The 21,398-nt window shown below is 44.0% G+C and overlaps 1 protein-coding gene across 4 annotated transcripts; it reads left to right on the forward strand.

The window, feature by feature from the left end:
• Positions 1-547: 547 nt before the first annotated feature.
• Positions 548-17,725, forward strand: LOC131557669 (histone H2B 5-like). 4 transcript variants are annotated; one of them, XM_058805066.1, is made up of 5 exons: positions 548-802; positions 2,462-2,584; positions 3,476-3,775; positions 4,982-5,051; positions 12,946-17,725. In XM_058805066.1, exon 5 carries the CDS (start codon positions 12,978-12,980, stop codon positions 13,356-13,358), a length of 381 nt encoding a protein of 126 aa, XP_058661049.1. In that variant the 5' UTR covers positions 548-802; positions 2,462-2,584; positions 3,476-3,775; positions 4,982-5,051; positions 12,946-12,977; the 3' UTR covers positions 13,359-17,725. The 4 variants fall into 4 exon arrangements, with proteins under 4 accessions (XP_058661049.1, XP_058661050.1, XP_058661051.1 ...); XM_058805067.1 differs by lacking the exon at positions 4,982-5,051 and having other exon boundaries at positions 12,946-17,724; XM_058805068.1 differs by lacking the exon at positions 548-802 and having other exon boundaries at positions 1,938-2,584.
• Positions 17,726-21,398: the final 3,673 nt, after the last annotated feature.

The raw sequence follows: 21,398 nt of genomic DNA on the forward strand, positions 1-21,398 counted from the left end.
CTCAGACTGGAGCTACCCTGGGAACACTGATCTTCCTGGCGTTTTTTCTCTATAGCCTGCATAGTATTTGTGTTACAGTATGTTATTTTCCTGATTATGTTTTCATTATATTGAACAGGTTAATATCAGAAAGAATTTGATAATATGAATGTACTTCCCACACACTCCCTCTTGTTCCTATTATTTGATGCTCAGGGGAGTGACAGTTTATTTACAGGCAGCAATTTCTTTCCCTCTCTACTGGGTAAATTAACTAATTATAATAACAAAAAAAAAAAAAAGCTTTTTTTTCCTGAGTGCTTACCCCTGTTTCCTTCTTCTTTCTTTCCTCATTTTACTAATGATAGCCAAATCCAGCATTGTGATTTTGGAGCTGCAGGAAATTTACCTTTATCTACTCAAAGATTTCTACAGAAGCTTCTATAGGCAAAGGGAGCCAGAGACAAAGGTCTGCTTTAAGCAGAATGGTGTCTGGGGTTTACTTCCCCAGCAGAGAGGTACAACTGTAGAGTGTACAGTAATTAATTTAATCCAGCGTTGAGAGAGAAGGAAGAATGATTGTATTGGGAAAGAGGTTTTTGTCAAGTATCAGATGTAAGATTTAAGCAGCAATTTCAATGACCTTTGTGATTTCTGTTTCAGACAAAAGGCAGCAACCTAGTACAAGGGTATCATTACCTTCTCCCAGCATTGTCCTTTGTTCTCCTTGGGTGTAGCCTGTCACTTCCTAGGGTTTGCCTCTGTCCGTTGTTGGGACAGCAGCACCTCTCACCCGTGACTCTCAGAAGTGCTGTGCTAGCAGGTGATTTATTTTTCCCCACTGCTCATTTCCCATCTCTGCTGTGCAAGGTCTTTTTTTCTTCATGTGGCCCTTCTTATGAGATTCTCTTTCCTGTGTCTTATTTATACTTAAGTATTTCTACCTTACCAAACATTGTGCTCATTACTTTATCTTCCTCCTCTGGTTTTTTTCTCCACTCATTTATTTTCTCTCATTTTTATTCCCTTTCATATATCTTCCTCTTACATCTCTTTTCCCCTCTGTGTCATTCTTTTTAAAGCCTCTCCTTCTCTCTCTCCTTTCTGACATCTCACTTCTGTCCACTGCCTAACTCTACCTTCCTCTTGACATTTCTTCTCCAAGCTATTGCTTTGGTCACTGTCCTTTTCCTCCCTTATATTTACATATATTTTACTTTAATATTATGTATATATATGTATACATATATTTCCACTCCACATCTTTCACTCTCCAGCTGAAAACAAGAAATTACTCATGCTGATAGTCTGATCCTATTTCATCTCTTTCTTAGCACCTGAAATACACTGCTCCTGCCCATCCTCAACCATATGTATTGGGTAGACTGAAGAACTATGTGGAAAATGTTCCTAAATTCAGATGAGTACTTGAGAAAGCATCTTGCTCAGGCTGCACTGTGAACAAAGCAGATGTTGTGCTCCCACTGACATTATTAGAGGAGGACTTTAGGCCCCTTGAAGAAAGAACCTCAAGAACCTAATGACATTCTTTTTACGTTTCTCAATTTCAGGGGGGTTTTTGGTAAATAAAAAGACTTATATTTTAAGTGAGGGACTCTGCCATATTTTTGAGATATCCCTTGGATGCTGGACTGACCCAAAATAAGACCTCCCAAAACACTTTTCTTTCTTCCCCCCCAGTTGTTTTGTTTTATGCATTTGTTAAGCCAACATTGTGCAGCTGTTGGAAGAAATATCTGCACAAAAGTGACTTAACAAATGCAAAAATTGGGGAAATGCTTTCTCCTCAGCAGAGCTAAGCTCTTCCTCTGGAAAGGGTTCTGTGTGGGGTGAGACTGGGATTTCAGCTTGTCAGCTTCCTTTTTTTCTGGAGCCAGAGGGAGAGGAGAGAGCTGTGACTGCAGGATCATATGCATTGGGTGGGAGATGGAAGAATAGATGCATAACCCAAAAATGCTACATTAACCTCAGAGGGTGGGAGAAAAGTTGTTTAATAATTTTTTCCCTTGACTGTCACTGACTACAAACATCATCATTGAGGATTAAGGGCAATTGTTAGATTTTGCTATTTAGATAAGAGTCTTAGTTTTTAAAAATATAATTTATTCTTTAAACTACTTTTTTCTGTGTTGTTCAAAGAGCTTACTACCAACTGGCTGGAATGCAAACAGCTCCATCCCACGGATTCCACCTCCGCTTTCTGGCAGCTTACCTGACTCATAAAGAGAGTGGGGGGGTTTTATGTGCCACCTACAGCAGCTCAACATTTTCCTTTGTGGTGAGACTTAATCACCACCCTTGTCATATTATTTCATCGACCTTCTTGGAGTAGGAATCCTTTACCTTTCAAACCAGCCTTAAAACTTCCTATAAAAATAGGCCGATGGTTTTTTCCTGAATTTGGTGAAAGTGCTTAGGTGGTCCAATGCAGCAAGGTTTTTTATTTTTTATTTTTTAAAAGATAACTTTTACCTGAGGACCGTGGAAGAGAGAGTGTCCATTTGCAGAGGATGTATCTGTGACACAAGATGTGTCACTTGGAGAGTTGAAATCCATCAGCTGAAGGTGGAGGACCATCCCCCAGGTAATCTCTGCAGGTGGTGTGTGCTGAGGGGCAAACTGTGGGCTTTCAGCCACCATGGTCAAGGATGAGAGTGGGCAAAATTTGTCAGAGGCAGTGCCTGTATTAGTCAGGAAAGACAGACATGCCTGTGGGCACATCAGATCTCTCCTTATAACCTGTTTGTGTAACCTCTGTGACTGTCTCTTGTAGGGAGAGAGATCATATGAAGTAGACTGATATTTGTCAAGCAGAAAATACTGCTGAGAGAAGACTGCAAGGTCGAAATGAAAACAGTAAATAAATATATAAATAAATAAATAAAACCATAAATAAACACAAAGGTGGCAATGCAATAGGTAATGTGTACAGGAGGCAATGGAAGAAAGGGTAGGAGAACAGAACCACCCCATGTTGTTGGGAGTTACAAAGAGGACATGAGTTATGCTAGAAAGCTGGGGCAGAAAGCATTTGACATTTTTTCTGAAGAAATTCTTGGAATGACATAGGGGAAGGGCAGAAAGGAAGGTATTCTGGAGCTCAGCACTTAGAGATAGAACCAAGTGTGAAGAGAGGCCAGGGAAGGCATTTGGTAAGAGTCTCCTCATTTCTCTGTCACAAAGGCGGGTAGAATCAAGGAACAGGAAGGAAGGGGGAACATTGAAAGGACTGAAGTGAACCATTGGTAAATATCAAAGAAGGAAGTGTAGGGAAGAGAAGCTGCTTGCAGGTTAACAGAAAGGCAGAAGTCCTCTTTGAGTCCTCTGGAGGACCTGGAAATTGACTGCATGACAAGTGGGGTTCTACAAGATGGGAGACAGAGAACATTCTGTCAGGAAGAAGCTGTCTGACCACACCTAATATAAATATAGGCTGTTTTCATTCTTGTTCTGTTTGTCTTAAAATGCACTGCAGGTGCAGCAGCTCTGCCCTGAAGATATGGAGGCTGCAGCTGTCCTGACCTTCCAGTACCACCCTCCTCCTTCTTGCAGGCCAGAATCAACCCCATATTATCTCCTCTCCTGCACTGGGTGTCCTCAGCCCAGCCCCAGTGATCCTCCTTATCGACTGCAGCTGCCTGATAACTGGGACACAACTCAAGAAAAGGACTTGGCAGTCACCTGCAAAGATGTGCTTCTGGAAGCAGAGGCACTAATGAGCTCTGTGGAGGGAGTGTGCTGGGGAGGCACCAGCAGGGAGGGAGGAGAGCAAAGGGTGAGCACTTCATCTGGGGGAGAAACAGCTTGGGAGGCTGTTGGACTAAAGCAGTGGGGAAACTAAGGGCATGGAAAGCTCAGGAGGAAAGTGCATGTGAGAGGATGGAGCCAAGGATGGTTAAAAATAACAGTCTTGTACAGCTAGTATGGCACTCCACTGGCATTTTAAACCTGCTGCCTTTCTGAGTTTTGAAAAGTGAGCTTTACATTTAATAGTTCTAATTGCTACTGACCATCCAGGACCACTGCCATTTTGTCCAGCAGCCCCCATTTTCTTCACTGCTGCTCCAGTGGTTGCAACCAGGTCTTCAGCATATTGCTCTTTGCATCCTTGCCTGATGTAAATATTGGTGTATCTCCAGTTATACCTTGACTTCTCTGGTAGGGAGATGGTGGGTTTTAGCTTGCATCAGCACAGTGACTAGCACACTAAATTCATGCAATAATGATCTATCACAAATTAGAGGTAAATCAAAACACTATTCACAAGCAATTTGTACAGTGTGGAATTTGGGCATGGGCTAACTTGACAGCCATTTCTTTTAAAGTTTCTGGAGAGCTGCCAGTTTTCCAGCCATGTGGCTGTTCAAAGTGCTGTGGTAGTCTCTGTATGAATACCACATGTGAGGCAGGACCAAGTGGCACAGACCTGCTGGGGCTTTGAACCTCCTGGCACTTGGAATGGATGTGAGAAAAAGAAGGAAGGAACAATAAATAAAAGAATAAAGGAAAGAGAAGTACAAAGTGAAGGACATCTGTGCATTCTGATAACAATTCTTCAGTAGCACAGCACCATAAAAAATGTTGCCTGGTTAATGTAGAGCAGTTACTTGCTATGCTGGAGCCATTTCCTAGAATTTTTATAATATCAAGTTTTGTCTTTGAAATATGGAAGGAATGGATTTCTTTGTCTTTCTCTGCTCCTCCCTTGCCTTTATCCTCCCAGTTCCAAGTAAGGATGTAAGTGAGGTTCCCTTTCATCTCCAGTGTAAATTTATTCATGAACATTATAAAACTGTTTGTCAGTTCTTGTTTCAGAGTTTACTTTTACCTTCGATAACTCTTGTGTCTTTAGTGCTTGCCCTTGTCTGTTTCTGGAGAAAAGCCAACTTGTCTCTTCAGGGGAGCTTTGCCAGACCTGGCTGTCCCAGCCCTGCTTCTCTCCTTCCATCTAACAGACTCTCCATTTTCCTCTTTCCTACAGAAGATGACCTCTAATGCTCAGAGGACTCTCTGCCTGTGGTAATGTGATCTGGTGGCAGCAGCAGAAAAGTGTCAGTAGTCTTGGATCATGTTCCCAATCCGGTTATTGAATGATCTGGGGAAGGACATTTATCTTTGTTTGACTGCAGGCTCCAGTAATAGTCACACATCTCTGTTTTACAGTAAAATTGCTTTTACCATGCAAAATTAATTATTAATACATACATTACAGTATTTTCAGTGTCCTGTAGAAATTAAATCAGATGCTGTGTCGCTTGCTGTCCTTTAGTTTGTGACATGGCTTGCAGTCCTTTTGGATATACCTGTCTGGTACCTGCTGTGTTTACAGTCTGTGTTCCCAGGCTTTACCACCATTATAAAACAGCTTTCACATATCCCTGACTTTTTTGATTGCATGCTTTCTGCTATTTTTTCTGAAACCATTTTCAAGACTTGCTGAAATGTGAGTAATGTAGCTGGGAAGGGCTGATTGAAGTGAGACTCATTTAGAAGGAATGTTGGTCATGATTGATTGCAGCTGCACACATCATGCCCTTGCCTGACATTTCTCCCCATGTAGGGGGAGACTTGGTGGTGGCGAGGTCCAGGTCTGTTGAGCATACATGCCTTAGACCCATATAGATACCTTGAAGGTTGTTAAAAGATTTTGCTGGGTTTATTTTATCCATGACATTGAGAATATAAGTACACAGGTAGATCACTACATGGCGATGTACCAATCACATCACTCATAAAACCCTTCATGACCTTGGCCTGGTCTTCAGCCTAATATGGGCACAAAGCTTTCCACTTCAGCATGGGTTTATGTCCAAATTATTGTTCTCAGTCAGTGTGGTTTGGCCAAAGTACACATTTTGGGGTACAATCCCAGCTTTTTGTTTCTTTTTGCTACCCCAGTTATCCATGGTGCTGGAATAGGGTTACAGGAGCCTGCCAAATCCTGGGTGAGGGGTGGGTAGGAGGAGGAGGTGCTGCATGTGTCTGCACTGGTTCCCAAATAACTCCTACCTTAACTCAGAGCAGCTCTCATTGCTTGGTGAAGCTTCTCCCTCTGCCACCCACTCTCTCCCTACGGCCTGCAGGTGTTGGGCTGTAGTTTCTCTCCTATTTTTGGCTGAATGGCTGAATTAGCACATTTTTAATGGATGCCTATTTCAGCACTTATGAAAATAGTCTAGAATTTTGATAATTCTCCATTACTCCATAAAATGCATAAAAATAGTTTGCTTAAATGTGATAGCAGTTCTTTAGGCTTATTGTCATTACTAGTTTAGAGACCATGGTTCCACTGAAGAAGGAGATATTTAGATATAGCAGCCTTAGTGAGGTTTTGCTCTCCTCCTTTTCCAGAGAAATTGAAATTATGTGGATAAAGAGCAAGTGATTTTCATTTTTGATACAGCACAGAGCAATTTGTTTCAAATCTGCAGTTTTTATTTTCAATAGCATAGGGTGCTATGGAATAAGTGGTATTACAGACCCCAGTCATCTCTGATTTTGGTTCTCACACCCATCTCCACTAGTCTGTACATTGCAAACCACCAAAAAGATAAAGTAGAGCTTGTGATGCTTGTGAGCAGTGGAGCTGCTGTGATGCCTTGCTCCTTCTGCCCAGCAGGATGGTCCCAGGTCAGTTGGGACAGTCAGCTGTCCTTACATGGTGAGCAGGCTCTGACCTCCCCCTGCCTCCAGAGCAGTTTTGCTGAGTTAGTCTGAGGATGGGAGCTGAACCCTGCAGTTGGACACGGGGCTGCTGCTGACAGGCTGGCTCCCAGTGGGTCCAGTTGAGTTCAAGTGGGATATGAAGGGAAAAGAAGGCTGTGGCTTGAGGAGAGGATTCATGGCAGAAGCAGAAAATCCTGATGATCCTAAAACTTGGGGAGGAAGCTCATGATGCATTTTATGTCTGAGGTTTTGAGTTATTGATAAAACATCAGGAAGAAAGTGAGCCTGCTTGTGTTCTCTGTTGGGCTTCCTGAGGATGGTTGTGATAACACAGAATCACTGAAGGGATCCACAAGGATCATCAAATCTAACTCCTACAGGTTTCTCAGAAACCCTGACCCTCTGTGGGAAAGCTGATTGGAGTGTAATTGTAGCACGTGCTGTACCAACTGGGTGTATCCCACACACATTTAACAGGTATGGATCAGTAGAAAACATAATTTTTCTTTTTGTATTTATTGGATACTTGCTCAAGCATGGGGATCAGGGCTATCCCAAAGCAAGTACACAATAAGTACTCTTACAAAGAGCAGATAATAAAGCTTTTTAAAGTACTCCTTTATTAACAGTAACAAAACCTTGATAAAATATGAGGTCGGATTTTTGTGAAGTAATGAGCCTTTTGAATTCCAGTGGAAATCAATGTCAGCTGTTGGTGCTAAACATCTCTAAACATTTCACATGTGCTTTCAGACCTGTGTTAAATCCCCACTGACTTCAGACACTCTTTAAATCAGCATAAGGACTACAGTATTTAGTCTCCCAACAGTCATTCTTCTTGCAACATTGTCTCTCTATTGCTCTATATCACTCATGGGGTAAGATTTTATTTTCTTTAAAATTTCAATGTATCTTCTCTGCAGAGAGCTCTGATGTAGGGCCCTGCTCCTTATTTTGTAGGTAATAATACAAAATCTCTGATTGAAACCTGTACAGCCTTGAGAATTACTTGCAACTTGGGCAGAGGTAGCACAAGAAATTACAGCTGTTACTGGTGATTAAACAGTAGAGAACTGTAGAGAACTCCCAAGCAATGGGTTAGCACAAGCAAGATAAGAATCAGTCAAAGAGCTCAGTGCTCTGTTCTGCTTGTATTTGTTCTAAAGAAATCTGAAAATCTACGTGAGCATCATGGGTCTGTGTCAGGCACTGAGTTTGTAGCATTTCTTTCTTGGTCAGTGAGTAGAGGTCATCTTCAATTTTAACCTGTAGTCACAGCCCTCTGTTCACTAGAAGACTGCATGTGTACATCCAATTTTGAAAGGTAGCCATTAAATGAAAACCTCACAGGAGCAGAGATACAAAGTGCAGCAGAGCATGTGGAACTGAGGATGGGGCCTTAGTGCTGTTACTGGATTACTTGGGAGGAAACCTGGGGTCTCAAAACTGTTTTCTGTACCCCTCCACCGTTGGAAGAAATCAGGCATTTCAGATTAGTTTACCTTATTCTAGGAATTTCTCCTCCTCCTTACTTCAAAGCAAATATTACCTCATCATCACATGCTAGACAACATACCAAGGGAAAAATTCTCTTCAGACCGAAATACAACTATCAGTTTTTGCACGAGGCAACATCACCAATGTCTCACAATGACTCATCATGCATCTGCTTTATACCTGAGGCAGAGCTTGCTACCAGATAATCACAAATATTGTTTGTTTTCCCAACTATGACTATATAATGACACCTGACAGATGAACAAGTTCTTGTATAATAGTAGATGGCCATGCATAATAAAAAGGAAGAGGATTTGCAGTTTGCAGAAATTCTCTTTTCCAATAACAGTCATTTGCTGACACATTGTAATTTGTAAGCTATATTTACCAGATCTCACAAGCATTTCAGAGCAGGTGAATCCATTAGAAAGCCTTTTCCTTTTGGTGGAAACATTCCCTAATTTTTTACCCTTTGTGTTTCAAAGAAAATGAAACAAAAAGCAGCAGCAAATTTCATTTGGTATTTCTTGGCATGCAGGAATAAAGCCAGGTATTCTTTCTTTTATACAGAAAGAGAAAATGAGGAAAAGGGCAATAATTGGACAGAATGGAGAGAACATTCTTATTTAAGGGGCAGAATTATCAGCAGGTAGCTGTTGATTCTAGGAAGGATTAAAGTAGAACATCAGAAGATTAACAAATATCAGAATTTCAGATGTCCAAATGATGAGAGCTTGAATTTTTTCCTACAAATATTTAATTTGTCACCTCCTAAGAACAAAATGCCGATTCTACAAATGTAACTTTTATGGTTGAATAGGAAATTACAAAAAGGGCATGAGGATATACAGTGAATGCCCCAGAACTCAGCAAGGACAGCTTTTAAAAAGAAAAAAAAAAATTTAAAAATCCAAGTGCTGTTTCCAGCCCTGCATGAGGAGAGGTCCAAAAGGGCAGCTCACAGCCCACCCACGGTTATCCATGCACACTGCTGGCAGCAGCTTGGCACTGCTCCTGCAGACTCAGCAGCAAGGCCAAAAATGAACAAAAATCTTCCCTGCTTGTCTCCCCATTGATATATCAAGCCTGGGGAGAGGAGACAGCATCAGATTCCATGTGGGATTTCTCAGCAGGGCTCCTCTCCCATTTCAAATCTGAAAGACTGTGGTGATTTGTATCTTTGAATATGTTTTTCCGTTCACTTTCCCTTTAATGATGCTGAAGAAAGGAGTGTCAGCACAAAGGAAGATGTATCTGTCACTGGCACTGCTCTGGTTTCTGGCAGCACTCAGGCTGCTGCTTGGAACTGGCTGGAAAAATTACTGTGCTTGGTTTTGTTGTTGGTTTTCTGAGGAAGGAAAAAACTGCCAGCACTGATAACGGATTTAACTCAGAGCATACAAAGCCATAAAGAAAAAAATGTTCCCAGAGATTTTTCTCAAAGACCTGAAACTTTCCAAATGTGCTGCTTGAAAATGCCTCCTCATGCATGGCCATGGCCTGCATCCCAGGGACCTCAGTGGCCTGGACCTGGAGGTGAACACCATCTCTTCTTAGGAATCCATGCAGGAATCTCAGGCTGCAGTATCCCATGGGAGATGTCAGTCAAGGGAACACAGCTCATAAAGTGTTCATAAAGTTCTACCCAGTTTCAGTCCCCAAGTGTCACAGAATGGATGAGGTTGGAGGTGCCTCTGGCAAACATCTAGTCCAGTCCATGCTCAGAGCAGGGGCAGCCACTGTGGGTTTCCCAGAGCTGTGTCCAGTTTAATTTTGAGTATCTCCAAAGATGAAGATCCTACAACCTCTCTGAGCAACCTGCACCCAATGCTTGGTCTATCTCAGAGCAGAGAAGTCAGTCATGCTGACAACACTTCCAAAATAAAAACCAATAATTATTAACCTCTTCAGGTTCTCCAGGTTCTCTCTCCAACTCTCTCCCTCTTTTATTTTTTTTCCCTTAAGGAGACAAAGATATGCAACTATTTTTATAAAAAGAAACCGTTCTTTTGAAGGTCACTTTTTGTTTTCCTCAACAAACTTTCCACAAGGACACTTTGGGAATAATTCCACTAGTTCTGTATTTATACCAGAGCTGCACCTGCTGTGGGTTGCACTGCACTGTTGACAGAAGGATTGGTGATACTGTTGACCATTATTAACATTATTTATTTAGCACCTGGCAAATGCACTCAGGCTCTGCCTGCTAGGGACTGCCCAAATAAACCACAAAGAACACAACCTGTTTTCAAAAAAGGTCTTATTTACCTGGTAAACAGTCAGCTGCAAAGAAATGGATGGAGGGAAGCACAAGCTTTTGTGCTGATCTCTGAACTTCAGCATTGTTGCTTCCCCCATTGCAGCCATGCATGGGAGGGGAGTGAGATCTGGGCTGTGCTACCCAAAGGTGTTGGCTGATCTAATGGATGGAAATGTCCTGTAGATGTGACCAGTTCTGGAGCCCTGTGAGATCACTGTGGTGCCTGTTGGGCACTCTATTCATTCTTTTAAAGCTGCAGTAGAAGTGCACTTAAGAATTAATACTTATTTTAGAAGGACATACTTTTCAAAATGCTTAAGAAATATCTATTTGCATTTTTCAGTTGTGGTGTTTTTCAGTCAGGAAATGAGCTCAAAAGAAAAAGAAGCAAGTGCACAGTTATTTCTTCCTGTAGAAAAATCATTTTCCATTGAAAAGGCATATTCAAGTCTACAAACGGGATTTCTTTTCCCAAGACTGTTTCCCAAATAGATAAGAAAAGGAAGAAAACTTGTGATTTCACCAGAGGAAGAAAATGTTGTGTTTAAGTGGGCAGGTGTCAGTTCTGAAAGGTGTCCAGAACTTTTGCGGCAGTCCAGCACTTGCCATTCCAAATGCCACCCTGGGAAGAATGCCAGAAAAAATTAAGGACATGAGGTGGCAGAGTCAGAAACTTGTCACATGAAAATCACATCTTTGGAGAAGGAACTGCTCTTCTGGAGCAGATACCCATTTCTAAGGACACTGCTGACTTTGGCTTCCAGACAGGAGAGTGTTTGGGAGGGCTGTGGTGGAGGGAGATCTCTCTTCCCCACTCCACAGCATCCCAGGCTGCCCTTGCAGCTGGGCACAGCCCTGCCTGGGAATAGCCCAGCTGGGCACAGCCCTGCCTGCAGTGCCAGTGCTGGCCCTGGACAGGGGCTGCCAGAGCAGAGCCCAGCCCTGGTGCTCGCTGCAGGTGGGAGGCAGCCCCACACAGGCTGGTTTGGAGCCATGGAGGGGATTTGGAAGCAGGAGCTGGTGCCCACGGAGGTGTGGGTGGGCACATCAATCCAGCCTCCGGATCAAAGGTGTCTCCTCCCACAGGGAGCAGCTGGGAACTTGGTCTGGGCTTGTTTGCAGCAGTGCTGCTACATCTGGCTGTGATGCAGATGGAGAAATCAGACATCCACTCACTCTCTCCCAAGGAGGAGAGGCAGGGCTGAGCATGCAGCCATTGCCTTGGCACAGGCACTGTTTAGGTCCTTCTCTGATACTCAGAGTGTGCAGACCATATGTTACATCCCAGCTTTCTCTCTTCTGTTTACTTCTATCCATTTCCCATGTGCCAGCAGCCCTGAAGCTCTTTTTTCTCTACCAGTCTCTCTTGGCCAGCAGACTGTAATTCCTAGGCCATCTTCAAAGGAGATGCAGAGCAATAAAACCCAAGCCCTGGGGTGATGCTGTAAGCTCATCCTCCAGCAAAACCTGAAGCAGCCTTCTTTCAAGGGAACATTTGAAGTGTTCTCTGAAACACAAAACCATTTACCAGGTTGCAACACAGTTATTCCCCTTGGCCCATGAAGTAAAGCCCATGTAAATTTGTAGTATAGGGGAGGCACACAGTTTTTTCATGGGTTTACATACTGGGTTTTTGTTACTTCACTTTGGATGAGAGCAGTCAGCTGCAGGTCATGGCTCTGCACATTGTGACCTAATGAAGAAAAACTCAGAGGGAGGATCAGGCATCTTGGCCAGCAAAGGCTTGCTCTCTTGAAAGCAAAAAGCATCAAATAACAGGAAATAATTTTTTCCATCAACATGTACCCTGAAAGCACTTTGCTTTTTGATTCCTATCCACATTTCTGTTTCTCAGCCAGGTGATTCCTGCCACCTCCTCTAGGCTTTTCTACTCTCTGGTATTTTTGATAGCAAATGTGAATATTGATACATTCCTGTAGCTCAGCCAGCTAGCTTAAAAGTGTATTATTTTTGATATTTCACTGGGAAACATGGTGTCAAACAATAGCCACAGAAATGCAAGCACCCTTAAAGTAAAATTCTATCTTCATGCAAATAAAAAGGGTTTATTGGAGATTGTAAACCACATAAAATAATTTTGACCAGTCTCATGTGCCTGCAGTGATACCTTGCAACAGTCTTGGGCCCATTCCAGCAAGATTTGATTTAATCCATGCTGCAGTTAGTGTTTTCTTTGGAACTGCAGTGTTCTCAGAAAGATGTTCAGGCTCCATCTCATATTTACTGAGTAGATGCCAATTAGGCTTGTGTTCAGAGATGTTGACAAGGCCAGTGTTGTAGGTATTTAAACAAAAACAACAAAAAGCCATACACAACCCAGAGAAATTCTTGCTGGCAGTTCAGAAATGCTGGCAGTTCAGAAATGCTCTTGCAAGGTCATGGGGTGTTTGTCTCAGATTCTGAGCTGTTACGTGCCTCCAACTCAGACTCTCTCATCTTGCAGTTCAATTATTCTGTAGAAGGTCAAAAAATAATTAGAATTTTTTTATTTTCTCTCCAAGCATCTCCAAGACACTGCAAAAGAGCTCTCAGGATGCCAGAGCCAGCGAAGTCAACCTCAGCCCCCAAAAAGGGCTCCAAGAAAGCCGTGACAAAGACACAGAAGAAGGGCGACAAGAAGCGCCACAAAAGCAGGAAGGAGAGCTACTCCATCTACGTGTACAAGGTGCTGAAGCAGGTGCACCCCGACACGGGCATCTCCTCCAAGGCCATGGGCATCATGAACTCCTTCGTGAACGACATCTTTGAGCGCATTGCCGGCGAGGCCTCGCGCCTGGCGCACTACAACAAGCGCTCCACCATCACCTCGCGGGAGATCCAGACGGCCGTGCGCCTGCTGCTGCCCGGCGAGCTGGCCAAGCACGCCGTGTCCGAGGGCACCAAGGCTGTCACCAAGTACACCAGCTCCAAATAGCTCTGTGTGTGTCCCCTCTGCAGCAGCACCATCGAGCGCAGGGCCCTCCACGCCAGCACGGGCAGGCAGCCATGGTGAATGGTCACAGCTATTGTCCACAGCAATCTGCAACTGGGGATGGGCACGGGAAGCTGCCCAGAGGAGGAGGAGACAGTGGTCTGGATATCAACTGGTTTCCATCATCTGGTCAGGATGTGGGAAGGATCTGCCGAGGCTGGCAGTGGAGACCCCTGCTTTTACATCTCATTCAAAGAACTGACCAGCCATGGTTTATCCAGTCTCCTCTGTGCTTGGCAAACATTCCTGTTTGGCACTGGGAGGGGGGACTGGCAGCAGCAACACAGAGACACCCTCACTGAAGTCTTCCTGTTTGACTGCTTTCTCACAGTCATCTGATATGGGTACTGAGGAGTCAGCGTCCTCTCCCTCAGAGCCTGAATCCCTCCTGGTGTGCAGTGCCTCAGCCCACCCTGTGCTGGCAGAAGTGGCATCAGCAGCTCCCAGGCACAGATTGATTCAACAGCTATCTGTGCTTGACAGCCTGTTTTAAAGAGCAAGCCTGGCAGGCAGGCAGATGCCCACGTTGATAGCAAGCACTAATCCTCCTCCTTGCTCCTGATGGATGAGCCATGGAGCAGGATGAGGGTGCTGGAGCTGCCCACTGCCTCCCGCCTTGTGCTGAGGTGGAGGGATGGACAAGGTGGGATGCTGGGAGTGGCCCTCTGTCTTTCCTGGCTGCTGCTTTGCCTGCCTTAGGACTTGCTTTGGCATGCAAGACATTGCTAATTCTGCTGCTTTTCAGAGACTTTTCCTGCCTTGATGCTGCCTGGGTGTTCCCTTCCACCATAAGTGTGGGCAAGATGGGGTGGTGCCCATGGGGGTCCCCTCTCCTGTGAGCAATAGGGTGGTGCAGGACAAACAGCACAGATGTTGTGGGCAGGGACTGAGGATTTGGGAAGCATCTGGTGTGGGAGCACAGGTGGTGAGTGCATTTTGAGGGGTGGGAGGAAGCTGGATCCCCTCAGAGATCACTGCAGGCAGCTCGCCTGGCCCTGCCCTCCCTAATTCATTCAGCAGTTAGAAAGCAAAAGCAAAATTGGGGGCTGAGTGGATATATAGGGACACTTACCTGCATCCCAGATATTTAAAAGATTAAATAGTTTTAAACTACTTCAAATACTCCCCATATCTTTTCAAAGTCCACAGTAAGGTGAGCAATAATAAAATCATGATAAAGCCATAGAGGTTAAGGGAGGAATGTCTTGGTTACAGGTTTATCTTGCCCAGACTGCTGGATAGCAGAAGGCCCTGTGTAGAACTGGTGTGAAGTTGAAGCTTCCTACTCAAACCACAAAATTAGCCAACATTAAAAAAAATCAAAGCCTCTGGTAGGCAGTAACATTCAAACAAAAAATATTCATGTCTAAAATAACAACAGCTTTCTGCACTTACTCTGTAAATAAAAGGAGCAGTAAGGAGATAGGATCCAGAACTAAGTTCTGATTCTCCCTAAGCTTCAGGACCTTGCTTTTAATTAAAAGGTAAATTCATATCCCAAAATAGCAGCCATGCAGTACATTTCTATCTTTCCCCCGCCTTTATCCTGTTTCTTTACACTTTGAGAGTGATTGGGACCTTTGGCAAATTTATGTTGCTTTTGGAGCTGTAGGGCTCTGCAGCTCCAGAAGATTCTCATTGCAGTCATTTTTCCAGCTGGTCTGAGGCATAGCCCTGCTCAGAAGGCTGGGAGCAGCCTGGGGTCTCTGTGCAAGAGTGAAGGTCAGTTTGTTTGTGGGCTGCTCACACACCCCTGCTTTGGGTGTCAGCACCCCACACTTGGGAGGGGGCCAGAGGCCACATCTCCCAGGATCACCTCCCACACTCTGCTCAGTGCTACCACACGGCTGTGTCTCATAGCCTGGTGCTGACAGCTCTCAGAAAGAACCAAACCCATCTCCCTGAGTGCCAGCACCCACAAGGAGCAGCTGCCAGCAACAGCCCCTGTATTCAGTGTCAGTGGCCTTGGTAACCTGGGCCTCTTGGCCAGGACACTGTGCAGGTGACAGCTCAGTACTCCCTTCTGTTTGCAATCCAACAGTCAGAATCAGATACCAAAGATGAGCATGTACCTGCCGTGGGCCCAGAGCCACCATCCTTGACACCTGTGCCACAAGAATCCGGGCAGTGGATGATGCACCAGGGGCACTGTTGGGAGTGAAGGGCTGGGTGCTATTGCTGTAGCTTTCTTCTTCTGTCCCTGTGAGCTGCAGGTCAGAATTCATCCCTGTGAGGAGCTCTCTTGAAGGCAGGAATTCAGATTGGAATGAGCCCTCTCCAGTCCAAGCAGTGTGTTTGAGCCAGGACACATCTCCTAGGATCACCTGGCACAGCCTCTAAACTCTCACTATTTGAGCAGAGTCCTGCTTGAGTCTCCACAGGCTGCAAGAAATCAAGAAAATAAAATAAGGGTTTGGCCCTCCAGGGTCTCCTGGGCAGCTCAGGAGCCAGGAATGAGGCTGGGCACTCAGATGGGAGCTGCTCACTCCATACTCAGAGCACTGGTCCCATTTTCTTCTGCCACTGTTGTCATTCTCCATTTTTGGAGATTGTTTCAGAGAGGAGAGCCAGTGATTTAAATATACAAAATACTTGAAGGCTTAAAGAAAACTTTTATATTGTCTAAAGCCAAATGACTGAGGCTGATCATGTCCATGCATTTATAGTTTAGGTTGTCCTTTTATGCATCATTTGCTCTTCACTGTCCATTTATATTTTTTTTCACTCACTCCTGACAATGTGAAGCACAGGATTGAAGAACTGATCCATGTTAAAACAAACCTTTTTTGTTTTCCTTTCTTTCAAGCTTTGTTTTAATCATGTTCTGGTGGCTGCTCTGTTCTGTCATACGTTTGTGCCAGCAAAGGGAAGGGATGATCCAGGAAGGGCAAGGCTGGTATTAGCTAGGACTGACACAGAAAGCATTTGGGAAGTTAATGTACAGGACACCATCCACACATCCAAATGGGAATTAGTTTGCATGTGATAAGCTTCGGCTGAGCCTTAATATTAGAGGCAACAGAAGGTGGTCTAAAAGTTCAGGGATTGATTGTCCTGTAAGTAGTCTGAGGTGTGACATATTTCACAGTTTCCTGGTAAGGAGATTTGCTGCAGAAGATGGATTCTGCACTACAGGATCAGTGCTTTTAAAGAATACATATTTCCAGCTCTGGAATTGAGAAAATGTTTTAAAAGTGAAGATAATATACCGAGCCCCACTATCTCTACCTGATCCCCTCTGCAGTCCCAAAAGCATCTCTGGGCCATGCCTGTGTTTTGCCAACTAAAGTAAATCAACTACAGATTGAAAGTTGGAAAGGAAGATGAAAAAGGTAATACAGCCTTGATACTAACCTCATATTAACCCCAAGGATATCACTGTAATTGTTATTTGTTTTCACATACAATTTAAAAGAGAAAACAAACTGCTATAGGTCTTCTGATTTTCCACCCTGCTTCCCCAGAAGGGCCTAAAGTCCATCTGCCTTTCACAGCAGAGTTCAGCCTGTAGAGGAGCTGAGTGTGGAGGCTTGCTCCTGCTCAGGACTGACAGGTTTTTAGCAAGCTTGGGGAAAATGAGCAAAAACCAGTGTGGAGGATGAGTGCCTGTCCTGGGCACAGCTGTGTGCCCCACAAGGGACACTGAAGGGTCCTGCCCAGTGGGGCTGTGTGGCCTGTGCACCCTTCACTCTGGTGAGAGGCAGCCCCAAGTCTTGCCACCCCTGGAGCAGAGTTTGGCATGGCCTCTGCATAGCCCTGAGCTTCTGTTCCATCACAGCATGTCCTGAGGGTTTACTTCCAGACCAAATTGTTTGCAGGCAAAGGAAGAATGGGAACTGAATAATAAAAATCACTTAGTGACAGAATTTGGAGGGTTTCCTGGGACCACCACCTGGGGAGCAATCTTTCATGCTTACTCCATGCATGGTATCTCTTGGGCTTATGTACACAGAGTTTTTCTGACAGTAAGTGTTACATCAAGTATGATCCATGTTAAATTGCTGCTGGGTTATGACTTTAGTGCTGCTTTCTGTTAAGTGTCTAAATAAAATGTAACTTCCATCCTGTTGGAAGTCAATGGTACCCAGCTGTTGGGGTGTCTTTGCTTCTGCCTTATCACTAGTGTTCCCCAAGCCCTGCATTTCTCCCTCTCCATGATATTTCCTCCAGGCCTGGGGTGACAGCAGCCACCCTTCCAGCAGAGACAGAGCACAGACAGCTGATGTGGCAGAAGGTCAGTCAAAAACCAGAGGAGCCCCTCACTGAAGGGATGTCACAGGCTGCCACTGGAGTCCTCATGGGCTGTCACTCAACCCAAACATGAGTGCAACATCAACATCTGTTTTTCTCAAGGCCCTTCCAATGATCTTGTCCCAGGCAGAGCTGAGCCTGCCATCTGTCCTTGCCACACTCCTGCTTGGGGTGTCTCTGCCTGGCACCCATCATTTACTTCCAAGCAGGAACAGTTTGGACTAAACAGTGTGAGATCCTGTGGCTGAAGAAGTGTTTCATTCAGAATTTCTGTTGATCTGAATTAACAATTGCTAGCACTAGAAACATATTTTCTTGGCCTCTGAGAAGTTTATAGGCAACAGCCATGGGATGAGATGTAGCATCTGAAAACCCCAGAAAGAAATAGATCTTGCCTTTAAGGAATGGTTGGTAAATACACTGCAGTGAAACACTTACCCGCTGGACATCAATATCATAATGCATTCCCTGGAGTGGGAAATGCAGGGGCCATGCTGGACACTGACTGCTGGAGAAACAAGACTTCAGACATGGCATATAACAGCAATCAGAGCTAAAAGTGTTTCCAGTGTCTCTAAAGAAATACAAGCTTAACATAATTGGGAAAATCAGCATTTAGAAAAAAATTCCCAGCCTATAACTAGATCATCTGAAATATTTATTTCCAAGGAAATAAATTTTGCTACCTGTACTGATTTCCATTTTCATACTCCTTTCCAGAGACACACCCACAGTGCAATTTCAGAACAGAGCTGACACCAAGGTATCACAAGGTTATAAAAGGTAGAGCATAGCACTATGGTCGTGCTTCTCCAGGATGTTGGGAGATAACTTTTTTTTAAATTATCCAGTTATTATCTAATAATTACTGACTGGTTATTCAAAGACCATTAAGTGGATTCAGGTGCCAGAATAATGTTGGCAGAACCAAGTGGAAGAACTCAGGAACGCCAGAATGAATGATGAGAGGATGAGGTTTGAATTAAGAGGAGCAGCCCTTCATGCAATGGATGAGCCATGAGCCACCTGTAGAGCCTTTGCCAATGGCTGTTGATGATGCTAGAATTGGCTCAAGGACAAACTACTGGGAGAAAAAGTCTTTAAGTCTTGCTAAACACATAAACTGTGCTGAAAACTATTATAGGCTGAGAGAATACAGAAGAGAAGTGACTGTGTGTGTCTGTCCTATTCCCACAGTCTGTCTTGCCTGTTCTGTCACAGCCACAGCTGGAAACAGGATTTTGGGTTGGATGCACCAAAGGGCTGGTCTGTACACACATGAACTGTAAAGAGTTTCAGGCAGTTTTCTTAGGTCTATGGAGCTTAGATCCAAGCATAAAAGAAAGTTTTTTACCTTGCTTTTCTGTGTGGCTCCTGCACTTGCTTTGAAGGTTATGTAGATTCTATTACCCTGGATTACATGAAAGATGTAAGAGATGTTTTGTTTCTAAAATAGTTAGGGTTAATAAACACAGATGTTGTGAGAATGAGGAATGGACCTTCTGCTTTCTCATATAATGGAAAGCTGTTCTCAAAAACATTTCTCATTTTCTCCCTTGAAGCAGTTTATTAAAAAAAAAAAAAAAAAAAAAAGAAGAAGAAGAAATACACCATTTCCTGCCTTTTAGTGTCTGTAATGCTAATTCCATCCCCTGGCAAAAAAAAAAAAAAAAAAAAAAAAAAGAAAAAGAAAAAAAAAAAAAAACTCTTACAGAAATTAATTCAGAAGAAAATTCTTACAGATTTAACTGTCTTCTAATAAAAGAAGAATATTCCAATAGTAATAGAAATGGGAAGGTTGGTGGGAATGAGAAAGGAATGGCAATGTGTGGGTGGGTGTGAGGCACCAGAAGGGACCTAAGGCAGGAGACTGTCAGTGATTGCTGCAGGATTGACAGATGCTGGTGAGAGCTCTCTGAGGAGCTTACCAGGGTGCCAGCACACACGGTGTGCTGCTGTTTGGATACAGGAAATAAAGGACAGGGAGTGAATCCCTGGTAAATCCCAGGGCTGGAGCAGGATGGACAGTGTAGCTGCTACCCGAAAAGGTACAAAAGGCACATCCAGAGCCAGCACATGTCACCAGTTCAAGAGCAGCACAGGAATGTGATGCAGACATGAGGGCATCATCCCTCATGCTCAGAGCAATTGCAAAGCTGGGCACACATATCCTGTGTGCTGGTCGGAGAGCTCGGATACATCTCATGAGGGTGCTGCTGCTGTGTCTGCCAATAAGGACACAAAGTCACCCTCCTGTAGGGATTTGTGTTCAGTTCGCTACACTGTGGCTGCTCATCAATCTTTTGGGTACATCCAGACTTGGGGCAGGAAAACTTTCCCATCTTCTGGGCACCGCTCCCATTTATGGGCCACTAAACCTCCTCCTAATCAGGTGTGGAAAGCATTCTTTATACAAAGTACAGCCCTATTTGCCAAGACTCAGAAAAATATCCAGCACAACTTTTCAAATAAACCAGGAGATGTTTCTGACCTAATCTGCCATATGGACTCAACACATTCTGGTGAATACAATGCCTGCCTCTGAAAAACTCACTCTGGATGGGAGAGCTTATGAGTGCAGCTGATCCAAGCACCCAGTGCCCAATCTTTGCCTGACACTGCCTGGGAGTAAAAAACAAAGGAGGGAACATAAGTACAGCACACTACTACTACTACTACTACTACTACTGAATTTCACTAAAGTGATGGAAATGTGAGAGTATTGAAACTTTGGGTTTTTTGGTAGCCTTTTGGTTTGTTTGGAGTGCCATAGTATTCAAGGGGTTCAAGGAACCCTGGTCTTGCAGGCACAGATGGAAACAGACTATTGAAGTGCTCCATCCCAATAAAACCTGCCCTTGCACAAAGCTTTCTGAGGCATGACTAAGTTATAGCAAAGTGGGAGGCCTGCAACAGTGAGGGCTGCCTGAGCATGTTGAGAGGAAGATGGCTGCTTTGTTGGGAGGTTGCTTTTTTGGGATGAACACGTATCTCACAACTCATTTCTCCTGCCATCAAGGTAATAAAATGTCACATCTGAGTACTGACTTCAGAGATGCAGGATCCTCCCATCTCTTCCACAAACACCCTGCAAATGCTGCATCCACTGTACTCACACCAAATCCACACTGCTCCCATGCTGACTTGCACTCTGGCCCTGAGTTAAAGCCAAGCAAGTGCAGCTTGAAGTGGAAAATCCACAGTGGAGTGTGGTGGTGTTCACAGGGGTCCCAGGATGAGGGAAGAGATGAGAATCTTGACTCCATGTTTCAGAAGGCTGATTTATTATTATAGTAAAAGAAAATTATACATTAAAACTTACTAAATGAATGGAAGAAAGGATTTCATCAGAAGGCAGGAAAAGGAAAAGGAAAAGGAAAAGGAAAAGGAAAAGGAAAAGGAAAAGGAAAAGGAAAAGGAAAAGGAAAAGGAAAAGGAAAAGGAAAAGGAAAAGGAAAAGGAATGACAACAAAAGCTCATGACTCGCAGAGAGACCGAGCCAGCTGACTGTGATTGGCCATTAATTAGAAACAACCAACATGGACCAATCAAAGATGCACCTGTTGCATTCCACAGCAGCAGATAATTATTGTTTTTCTTTTCCTCTGAGGCTTCTCAGCTTCTCAGGGGAAAAATCCTGGCAAAGGGATTTTTCAGAAAATATCATGGCAACAGTAGAGCGAAAGAATAAGATCAGAATTCATCCCCCGGTGCCTCTTGCAGCTCGTTTTG

Source organism: Ammospiza caudacuta, chromosome 5 (genome assembly GCF_027887145.1).
Source record: "Ammospiza caudacuta isolate bAmmCau1 chromosome 5, bAmmCau1.pri, whole genome shotgun sequence".
NCBI lineage: Eukaryota > Metazoa > Chordata > Aves > Passeriformes > Passerellidae > Ammospiza > Ammospiza caudacuta.